The sequence below is a fragment of the Eublepharis macularius genome, chromosome 16 (assembly GCF_028583425.1).
Source record: "Eublepharis macularius isolate TG4126 chromosome 16, MPM_Emac_v1.0, whole genome shotgun sequence".
NCBI lineage: Eukaryota > Metazoa > Chordata > Lepidosauria > Squamata > Eublepharidae > Eublepharis > Eublepharis macularius.
Window position 1 is genome coordinate 47,217,167 of NC_072805.1, and position 10,505 is coordinate 47,227,671.

At 51.8% G+C, this 10,505-nt stretch overlaps 1 protein-coding gene across 5 annotated transcripts; it reads right to left on the minus strand.

The window, feature by feature from the left end:
• Nucleotides 1–1,192: 1,192 nt before the first annotated feature.
• On the minus strand, nucleotides 1,193–10,404 carry RNF166 (ring finger protein 166). 5 transcript variants are annotated; one of them, XM_055000145.1, is made up of 6 exons: nucleotides 10,220–10,404; nucleotides 6,259–6,415; nucleotides 5,176–5,288; nucleotides 4,893–5,007; nucleotides 3,642–3,749; nucleotides 1,193–2,453 (listed from the first exon to the last, which is right to left on the minus strand). In XM_055000145.1, exons 1-6 carry the CDS (start codon nucleotides 10,402–10,404, stop codon nucleotides 2,388–2,390), a joined length of 744 nt encoding a protein of 247 aa, XP_054856120.1. In that variant the 3' UTR covers nucleotides 1,193–2,387. The 5 variants fall into 5 exon arrangements, with proteins under 5 accessions (XP_054856120.1, XP_054856124.1, XP_054856122.1 ...); XM_055000149.1 differs by having other exon boundaries at nucleotides 10,261–10,275; XM_055000147.1 differs by lacking the exon at nucleotides 10,220–10,404 and adding an exon at nucleotides 10,102–10,202.
• Between the last annotated feature and the right edge of the window lie 101 nt (nucleotides 10,405–10,505).

Below are 10,505 nucleotides of genomic sequence, written 5' to 3' on the forward strand. Positions count from 1 at the left end.
TTCCTCAATGAAAAATCGGAAGTGTCAGAGAAGCCTCAACATCTACTGATTGTGGAATTCCTTTTTAATTTTATCTTGCAATGATTCAGCAGACATTGCCCTGCAGGAGTCTTAAATGCACGCCGCCAGGCCACGCGACACTTTCCCTTTCTTTTCCCACCGGTTCCTGGGATATGAACGACTAATCAAAGGCAACAAAACTATTTATTGCTACTGATGGGGAAGTTTCACCATGGAGATGCAGAGGACCTCGGTTGCGAGGGGCACGCTATGATTAACACAAGCCCCACTTCTGACCAGCCCTCCCTCCCCTCCGGCTCATCTCGCTCAGCGGCAGCTCACCCACGGAATCTGGACCACTTGCATTCCAAAGCCCTTTTGAACAAGCTTCCATAGACATGACTTTATCCAAAGGCATCTCAAGCAGGGCCGCAACAGAGGAAGAAGTTCAGACCAGGAAGAGCAGAAATGAGGCTGCTGCTCCCCCTGGGGGATACCGCGAGTTTAAACCTCTTTCTCCTCCAAAGGCATTCTAAGAAATGCAGCAGATTGGAATCTCAACAGCAGGAGAAGCCGCGCAGGCAGTTCTCTGAACAGCCCTTTGCTCGCTGTCCCCAGGAGTACAATTCTGAGACACGATCAATGGGGTCAGATAGAAATCGGCTTCTGAGTTCATGAAGTCACGCGGCTGCTGGTGCCAGCGCACCAATCGCCCTCCCCTGCAGCCAGATTCGTGTCCCAAAGTGAACTCTTGGAGGATGCCAGCTGGACCGTGGGTGAGACTTGCACAGCTGTGATTCACTCATCTACGGTAATGTCATCTCCAAAGCTGATCACTCTCGGTACAAGTCCTCATCTCTCACCATCTCAGGCGGCGCATTGGAGAGGAAAGGAGCTGAAGCAACTTATGACCAGCTTTTCACAGAGACGTGTGTGCAGAATCCATGGGTATCTCCTGAGTCTTAAGGAGGAGAAACACTAGAAGGGGCAGCTAGAAAGGAGACGCCATTCCCGGTCTTCCACAGCTCTGTCACCTGGTAGTTTGACTTGGTGTTTAGTAGCGACTGAACCATAAGACCTGGCGGGGCTCAGGTCAGCCTTTGATGACGTGGACGTACTAAGCTACCCAATTGAAAGAACTCTTCAAGGTGAGAGTAGGGTGGGGGCAAAGACAAACAGATGCACACATGCAGCAACTTATTCACAGTTTTTATTCCTGTCAAGTCTATTCAAGAGCCACTGGCCCAATGGTGTAATACCTGGACAACACACCTCGTGGCAGTGGTCTAACAGAGCATATGACCACCTGAAATGGCCTCACATCTCTCTAGCTTCTAAAAAGAAACAATTATTAGGTGGAGAAAAAGAATCTCAGAAAAAGTCAGTTCCACAAAGACCTTTCTTTTGTCCTTAAGGGAAAGGAAACAACCACCCCCAAACAATAAAAACACAACCAGAGTTCCATCGGTGGGGTGTTAAAGGAAGCCCTCTCCTCTCCTGTTTCAGGTCCCAGCATACCCCCCCTGACCATACTGAAGTTCTTGAACCCATGCTATTTTTTCTTTAAAAAATATACTTTAAAAAATAATGTCCCATAAAAATACTATTGTTCCTAGTCAAACACGGATATTGCAATATCAAGAGTTAACTGCTTTGTTTTTCTTTCTCTATAAAATGTGAAAAGGATATTATCACGTTGAGAGATGTAGAAAAAAAACTGCAAGAACTTCTAGAGTATCACAAAAGCCAGTACAAAATGAGCAAGGCCAGGTGGGGAAAGCGGGGGAAGAGAAGAGAGCTCGCAGTCCTCTTCTTGGAGGTTTTTTTTTCCCCCCTGGAATGCTCCATCGGCATCTCCACCCAGGGGTTTATCCCGGTACTGCTCTTTGCCTTGGGCCAACAGCGGGCCAAGGACACAGAAATTATTTTTATAAAATGTCAATGTCCCATGCTCTTTTTTAAAGTTAAAAAACCCACATGAGATAACACACAGTTGATTAAAAAAAGAAAGAAATCTAGATACTTCTCCACAAAATGCATTGTTGCTATGTAAACCGCAAATGGAACACAGGCCGATGGCGCAAAAGTCTTGTTAAAAGCATCCTAACAAAATATACCCTCCGTATGTAGATATGGAACATCCACCCAAAAGCACCGACCGGGTGGTGTGGCGACTCCTGGGCTGCCCCTGTCCAGCCGGCCAACGCAGTGGGTTCGCTCACCTCTCAGCTCTGAAAGACGAAGGAAGGCTCGAAGCCGAGGACATGGGCTGCCTACTGGTAGCCTGAGGCTGAGGAAAGGACGAGCGCTGTGACCCCCTGCTGGGAGGGAAGGGGCCTGTGGGAAGGGCCCTGCCATTGTTCCACGCTGCCGCTGGGCAGCAGCCTTCAGTTCTCCGAGAGGGAAAGGGCCAGCGCTGCTTGCAGGGCCGCTTCTTCGTCGATGCTGTAATCCTGGAAACGAGGAGAATGAGACTCCCTTGTGGAACTGAGGGGGCCCTCGCCCTGTCCCCCCTGCCGGTATCATGGACTACCTGGGCAGGACTGAGATTGCAAGCTCCCTGGTATGCCAGGAGACCGAGCCCGCAACTCAAAACCCGGGTCTCAAAGTAGCCCCCGAGGACTTTCCAGGTGAGCCCTGCAAAGCTCTCGGCTGCCAGAGTACCCAGAAAACAGGGGTGGAGACTGGGGGAGGGGAGAGGGGCTGACACCCACACTGCTCAACCTTCCTTTGTTGAGTATCCAGCAGCACTTTAAGAGTATTTTTGTAATTTAAGAAGTGTGATGTGCCAATATCATAAGCTGACTTGAACCACCTTTCTGAGAGGTACAGAATGAGTATTTAAACATTTAGGATGCCGCACTCTACCCCAGGCAACAATTTTTGCCCCACCATAGGACACCTATAGCAGCTTCTTTTAACAAGGATGTGAGGAGGAGGATTATTTGCCCACCCTTGTGTGGCTGACAACAGCAGAGGTGCCGCTTCTGTCAGGCAACCATGGCGGCCTGGCAGGCAAGTTCTTTTGGCCTGATGTCCACATCTGGGAATCACAGGATCACTGGGTTGGAAGGGACCTCCAGGGTCATCTAGTCCAACCCCAGGTCTCGGCCTGCTTTTGAGGGCTCCAAACTGCACTGTGGCTCTGCCCGCTCCCCGGTGCCAGGGCACCTTCCCTGCTGCGCTGAACGGCCTGCACTCCTGCAGGCTGATGGTCCCAACAAGCCCTTAAGCAGCCCTTGGGCCAGATGTGGCCTATTGTCACTCTGCACGAGTTGCGCGGGAGATCCACTCCTCACTCGGCCTCATTTGTGCACATCAGCCTGGGGAGGAGGAAGGTGCGGCAAATCACTCACTCGTTCATGCACATGTGCACACACACAGCCTGTCTGAAAGCATTATTCCAGCTCACCTCAAGGGAAGGAAGCTTTTAGGAACAGGGATAAAGAATGTCTGGTTGAGTCTGGAAAAAGAAGCTGCTTGAATTTCAGGGACAAATACACTCCCCTCTCCTCACCAGCAACTGAAAGTTTGATGCACGAGCAAGAGAAGTGACGGAGCCCCCGCATCACAACTACCCCCCTAATAGCCAGACCTCAAGGGCCTTCGACAGCCCAGTCGCCCACCCCAGCACAACTCACCACGAACGTGTCGTAGGAGAACTTGTGTCGATGGAGAAGATGCTGGAGGAAGTTGGCACTCTTATAGCTGGGGTCGCCCCAAGGCATGGCTGAGCAGACAGGACAGACCTGGAGCACACGGGGGGGGGCGGGGAATGGGACGGGGGCCAAAGCAATTCTGTGCACCAGTGTGACACGCAGCAGCTGCCACAAAGTTTGCACATGAACACAGCTCATTAGCGTAGCAGCTTGGGAGAACAAAGAGGGCCAGAACAGATCAACGCCACCCCCACCTACCACTACCGACCCTGAATGCAGCGGGTAGTGTTTCCCTACGAGAGGCATAAGCCAACTTCCTCGTAAAATCCACATGAGCCAAAGCAGTCGTCAGGTTGTGGTTTCAAATTCAGTCAATGTGAGTAGATGATGAGACCAACACGAGACCGTGTGCATCCCAAATTTTGAAATATTAAAGAGTCCAGTAGTACCTTTAAGACTAACCAACTTTATTGTAGCATAAGCTTTCGAGAGCTACAGTTCTCTTCGTCAGATGCAACCTTATGCTACAATAAAGTTGCATCTGACGAAGAGCACTGTGGTTCTGGAAAGCTTACGCTACAATAAAAATGGTTAGTCTTAAAGGTGCTATTGGACTCTTTACTATTTTGCAATTACAGACTAACACGGCAAACTCCTCTGGATCTGTGCTTTCTGAAACACTCTTCAAGATGAGAGCATTACCCAGAACACACGCTGATGGCCCAACTGCAAGCAGAGCGCAAGGAGAGCTGGGCCCTGCCCCACTGGGCTCTGCAAAGGGTCCAGTCAACTCCCTCTTGCTTTACTTCTGCTGAACCAAGGTTAGGTGAACCAGAGAACTCTTCACCTTGGCCTGCCAGAGAGGCTGAACAGACTAAATGAACCAGAAAGAGGCAGAGCGCCCGATGCCTGGAAGGACGTCTCCAAACTCTGCAGAGGGAACTGACTCAAACACGCACAGGCCAGCGCAGTTGACTGACCATCCTCCGCTCCTCTGGCCTGCATCAGCTGAGGAGCGGGCTTCTCTTATATTGGCAGAACAATACACAGCCGAACATTTCTGGAGGGCGGTATGGGGTTTCAGGCACAACCCCGCAGCATTAGAGCTGGGAGGGTAAGCTGGGCCTGGGGACAATTCCTCCTGAAACGCACCACCACAGCGCTCCCTCTCCAGTTCCCCTGGGCTTTCATTCTAGGGCAATGCCACCACGGACACGGGCGCCCCTCACTTACCACTTTGTTGGGGTCATTACGGTGGTTTTCCATGCAGTGCTTTACCAGCTCCTGCTGGTCCAGGTTCCGCGCTCCGCAATAGGGGCACACAAACGTGGATCGGTTTGGGATATTGCTACAAAGGGGGAGGAAGAGAGAAAGAGAGCGCGCGAGGGGGAGGGCTCTGGAAGGGTGGCTTGGGAAAACTTGCTTTCGAAAGAAGCTGCCCCGCCCCCAGCTCTGAGAGCGTGAGCCTTGGAGCCACGGCCTCATCTTCCGCGCCAACTGGTGGAGAAATTAATACCTGGGAATGGGCTGCGAAGTTGGGACGACTGGAACGAACTTTGGACAGTTGGCCATCTGTTCCTGAACCTTGGCACAGGATGTGACGTGCGACCGCATTTTAGCTAGGGTCACCTGGAAGACAAGGAAGAGGAGGAGGAGGAGGGTGGGCATGGGGACATCATCGCTGAGCTTTTTTCAAGCCTGCCTCATTGTCAAACTTTGGAAAAAAATTAGCAGGATTTGAGTCCAGTGGCACTTTAGAGGCAAACAACATCTTCAAGGTGTAAACTTTTGAGTCAGAATTCCCTTTTTCAGAAGAAGGGAGCTTTGACTCTCGAAAGCTCACACCCTGAAAATGTTGATGGTCTCTAAGGTGCCACTGGACTCAAACCCTGGTGTTCTACTGTAGACCAACATGGCTACCCACCTAAAACTGTCTTCATGGAAAAAAATTGCAACACACAAAAGCATAAATAAAGATGTTGGTGTACTGACAAAGGGAGAGAGACAAGAGAGATACTTGGACAAGATGTGCTGGGAGCAAAGTGAGCCCCAGCAGTTTGGCCCCTGGGCAGAGAACTGGCCTCAGGCATGGAGCAAAATGGTCTGGTGTGCCACTTTTTGGCTCCCATGGCAGAGCCTGCCTAGTCAAAACCCCTGCTGTAAGGCAGGTCTGATCCTGCTACTATCCCACAATTAATCTACACAACTCCCATTGCGATTGAGCATAAACAGAAAGCAGGGGAGCTGCAGATAGGTGCTTATAGCAGAGATGTCTTGCATAAGTGAGCCAAGCTACACACTGCAGTGGAGGGCCAAAAAAAACAACCACCCAGTGGTAGGTAGCAGATTATTTTGACAGGCAAAATGGTTTTTTTTTGTCCCGCATGATTCTTGTTGTTGTTCTGCGCTGACTCTCTTAGCAGCACACCTGGGACTTGAGCTTACACTCTGAAGATTCTCCCGCACGCTGCTTTCTCTGCCTGCTTGAGAGGTGGATCTCTGAACCTCAAAAGCCACTTCCTCATAGCCTAAACTTGGTGAAGGCAGGCGCCTGTGTGCAGATCTGCCCATTTCATCTGCCAGCGGTTCTTAGGAGTACCTTCTTGGCGCAGCCTCGGCAGGGGGCCTTGTAGGATGAGAGTTGCTTGTCCACACTGGAGGCCTTCTCCACTTTCTTGGGGTCAAAGGGCATGCGGCAGAGCGGGCAGAGAGGAGACGGTACTTGGAGGCAGGGCTGCAGGCACTCTCCGCAGAATCTGGAAAGGAAACGGAGACCTGATGCCGTCCGTCTAACAGGAAACGTGTGCGCACACTTGTATTGTCAGCAAATTCAACACAGAGGTTCACTGTATCCCTCTCCAGGGGAGCGTACTGGCAAACCTCTAGAGGAGGACCAGAAATACAGAGCAGTCCCTAAGTACCCCCCCCTTTCTATGCCCTTGATTATGAACTTGCTGTACAGACAGTAAAGCAAAAAGGTGTTTTATTTTTAGCATTGATGGGACGTGTATAAGAAGGTGGTCTGGCTGTGAAGCATCCAAGCTGGCTAAAATCTTCCGCAGCACAACTGGGGCATGTTAGTGTGCCCTGAAGGCTACAGAGCACCAGTGAGGAGGGCTCTGGAGCAGGCCCGCCAGCTTGCCATTGTCTCCTGCCCACGGCAAGCACACAAGACAGCCAGCATGCCTGTGAATTCAGAAGGAAGCAGCTATCTCTGCACTCTGAGCCAGGGGCCATAGGAACCTGAGCGTGACCCTGACAAAAACCGGCCAGATAATGCATTTCAAGGCTTGTGCGCTAAAAGTTTTTATGCCTGTGAGATCAGAGCTCTAAATCTGAAGGCAGTGGAAGAAGCTCTGCAAAATAATCACAAGGCTGGAAACAGACCCGAGGGAAGGAAAGGCACCCCAGCGTTCCACTTCCTAACATGCCAGCTTTTGGGTAGATTTCCTCCAGCCCTGAACAGCTCACTGGCCAGTCTTCCTTTGCCTCCTGCCCTGAGAACTCCCTCTGCCTTATGTACTTTTCAAGGACAGCCTCTTGCGTTTCTGCGTCTCATCCACAAATGAGCTCTCTGCTCCGGGGGGGGGGGGGCGGGGGGAGATGAGATGACTGCTGGGGAGGCCTTTCCCTCTGCTTGCCACAGGGGAAACTGTTGGCTGTATCCCTACAGCTACAAGTGGAAATCTATTGTGCCAGCGTAGTGCAAGGCGCTGTGCAGAATACAGGAGCATCACAACTCCTACCCACAGCTTTCTTAGTCCACATTAGTAAGAAAAGGCAGGGGTGACATAGAGCAAACGTCTGGGGACAGGTAACAAAGAGCGATGCCAGATGCCCAGAGAGGGCAGCCTCTTCTTTTTGGCATGACATCTTCTTAGCACTGTGAAGTGACAACTCACACAATCAAGATGGCTTTCACTGTGACCAAGGTGGTTCAGGCAGAAGGAGGTGGTAGAACTGATCATGGGGGACCCCGACTCCTTCTCCTAAATCATAGCTCTCACATTTGTCCATTTCCCCCGCCAGCTGCAGGCAAATGCCTCCCTATGTTGTTCCCTTCCTCACTGCCGCCTAAGCCACAGACTATCTAGTCATACTGGACAGGGAAGCTCGGCCACAAGGTTGGTTGTCTTCCAATTAAACTCTAATCTTTAAGCCAATGAGACACGGTCACTTGTTCACTCTGACATCAAGCAGTTCTCCCTGCGCTGCCTCTTGTACCCCTCTCAGCCCCAAATTCATCTGAGTCCCAAGAAGCTATTTCCAGCATCCCCTTCAAACCACCTCTAGAACACACCTACAAACTGCAAATTTACCCAATGAGAGAAAATACAATTGGCCGTACATCAGACTCAGCGGCTCAGAGAAGATGCAGTATCTTCACACAAACATCTTTCCTCTTATGGCCTGGCATGCAAGAAATCTCTCATCCATCTTGTTTATCAGTTACTACACAAGATGACAAAAAATGTAAACGCAACAAGAAAACTACAACATGCACAAAGCAGGCAATTCTCTACAACGAAGGAGCTTGTCTCTGTGGTTTTGCAGCATCCCATTGCCTTTGCGCTGCTAAAGACAAATGAGGTTGTCTTCTGAAATCCATCTCTAAGGCTGGTATCTGGGGAAAGAAGTCCAAATGAGTAGCTGGAGTGGCCCAGGGAAGAGGGTGCTGAGACACGACAGGACTTCAGTCTGCTCACCATGGGGCACTGCAGGTGGCCAGCAGCACCTTCCAGGCACGTATTACCACCAGCTGGGTGCAAGACAAGCCCCTCTGGCAATTCCCAGGAGGGCATGGGCATATCTTACTTGGGGTAACAAACTACCTTCTACCAGACTCACCTGCCACTCAAAGGAAAATCTACTCGGCTCAAGAGTTCCACCTACTTGTGAAAGAAGCATAGACTTTTAAGTCCGAGGACTCAAAAACCCACATGGCAAGAAAAGCCTTTTGATCCACTGGCTAAGATCTTTCAGTGCCAGCAGAAGGACTGCGTTTCCGGTTCTTCCCATATGTGCATTTTGAAGACATCCAACAGTTCATCTCAGTACAACAGTAGAGATTTGGGACCACCACCACCACCTCTCTCTTTTAAAGTGAGTAAAGCTACCCCAGAAAAGTGAGCCACTGCAACATTCACACAAGCCAACAACTTCGAGCAACTTAACTGCCTTGAAGAGAAGCTTGTGTTTCAAATAAAACAAAGGGGAAGGAACAGAAGGTCTCACTTCTGCGCCCTCCTCACTCACACCCACCAGCAAAGGCCCACGTGAAACAGAACCAATCGTGGTCCTGTCACCCGTGTCGGAGATTAAGAGCAAGAGGCAAGTCCAGCAGCACCTTAAAGTCCAACTAGATTTCCAGGCCTTTTGAAAGTCAAAGCTCCCTCCATCAGATACATTTAGAAGTGGAAGTATATAGGGTTTTATCCAGCCAGAAGGTGGGAGGGGTATTTAAAATAAGGGCATAAGGTATAATAATACTGTAATTACCTTGACTTTTACTGCATGTGACATGGCTGTTATTGTTTCTGAGAAGCCTACAGAAAACAATTCCTGGGTCTTATAGATGCCTCCTTGTCTTGCCCCCCTCCCCCCCAGACACCCCCCATTTGCTTCCCACTAACATTCTCTTGCCTCCCCCAATCGCAACCTTCCCTTTGAGCCCTGAAAACACTCCCCCTCCCCCCATGCCTTGGTTCCATCTACCTACCCCTGCCAGGGCCCTTCCCTGGCACTCAGAATACCCCCCAGCCCCACACTGGCTCCTTCCTGGTCTTACTAGGTAAGCTTTGGGCCAACCACATGCTCTCAGTCTAGCCCAGCCCACCTTACAGGAGTGTTGTGGGGACAGAATGGAAGAACCGTGAGCCACAGGAGGAGGAAGTAGGGTTGCCAACTTCCAGGTGATGGCTGGAGATCAGCTAGAATTATAGTTGGTCACAAGGCCAAAGAGATCAGTCTCCCTGGAGAACATTACTGCTCTGGAGAATGAACTTTAGGGCATAGGGCTACCAACCTCCAGGTGAAGTCTGGAGATCTCCCAGAATTTCAACTGAGCACCGGGTTACAAAAATCAGTTCCTCTGGAGAGAACAGCTGCTTTGCAATGCAGACTCAATGGCATTATAGCCCGCTGAGGCCCCTCTTTACCAGGCTTCCAGCCCTCGCGGTGGGGCTTGGAGCCCCCCCCCCGAATGACAACTGATCTCCGTATGAGAGAGCCTAGTTCTCTTTGAGACAAGGGCTGCTTTGGAGAATGGACTCCAGTCTAGGGCATTAAAACCTGCTGAGCTACCTCCACCTCCAAGCTCCACCCTCTAAATCTCCAGGAATGTCTCAACCTGGAGGTGGCAACCCTGGGAGAAATAAAAGGGCACACAGCCCCGGCCCTTCCCACTCCCCTGTGGCTCCCTGACCAGTTCTGCGGTGCCAACCTCCCGTAAGGCCTGGAGCGGCCACCCCTTCGGCAGGCGCCACCCGCGACGCTCCAGGGATCTCCCGGGCCAGGGTTGGCGTCCTGAGAGCCCCTCCCGCCCCCCCCCGGCCCCTCACGTGTGCCTGCAGGGGGCGATGCGGACGGGGCGCTGGAAGACCTCCAGGCAGATGGGGCAGCTGAACTGGGCCTCCAGCGCGGCGCCCTCAGGCGGGCGGGCGGCGCTGGGGGCGGCCGGGGAGGCCTCGCGGGACCCGCCGCCGCCCGCCGAGACAAGCAAGCTGCGGAACATCGCGGCCGCCATCTTCCGGGCAGGCCTCCGCTTCCGCCCGGGACGCCCGACGTCATCGATCGGCGACACGCGACGCCGCCGCCGGGCCCCGCGTGACGTTAGAAGAGTGCGCC

What these genes read in the sequence shown, in the direction of transcription:
- RNF166 (XM_055000145.1), bottom strand. Translation starts at nt 10,404, where the DNA reads ATGGCGGCCGCGATGTTCCGCAGCTTGCTTGTCTCGGCGGGCGGCGGC. An exon ending in ACTTCGCAGCCCATTCCCAG is followed by an intron (nt 5,008 to 5,175) that starts GTATTAATTTCT and finishes CCCCCTTTGTAG; the next exon opens with CAATATCCCAAACCGATCCA. An exon ending in GTAATGACCCCAACAAAGTG is followed by an intron (nt 3,750 to 4,892) that starts GTAAGTGAGGGG and finishes CGTGTGCTCCAG; the next exon opens with GTCTGTCCTGTCTGCTCAGC.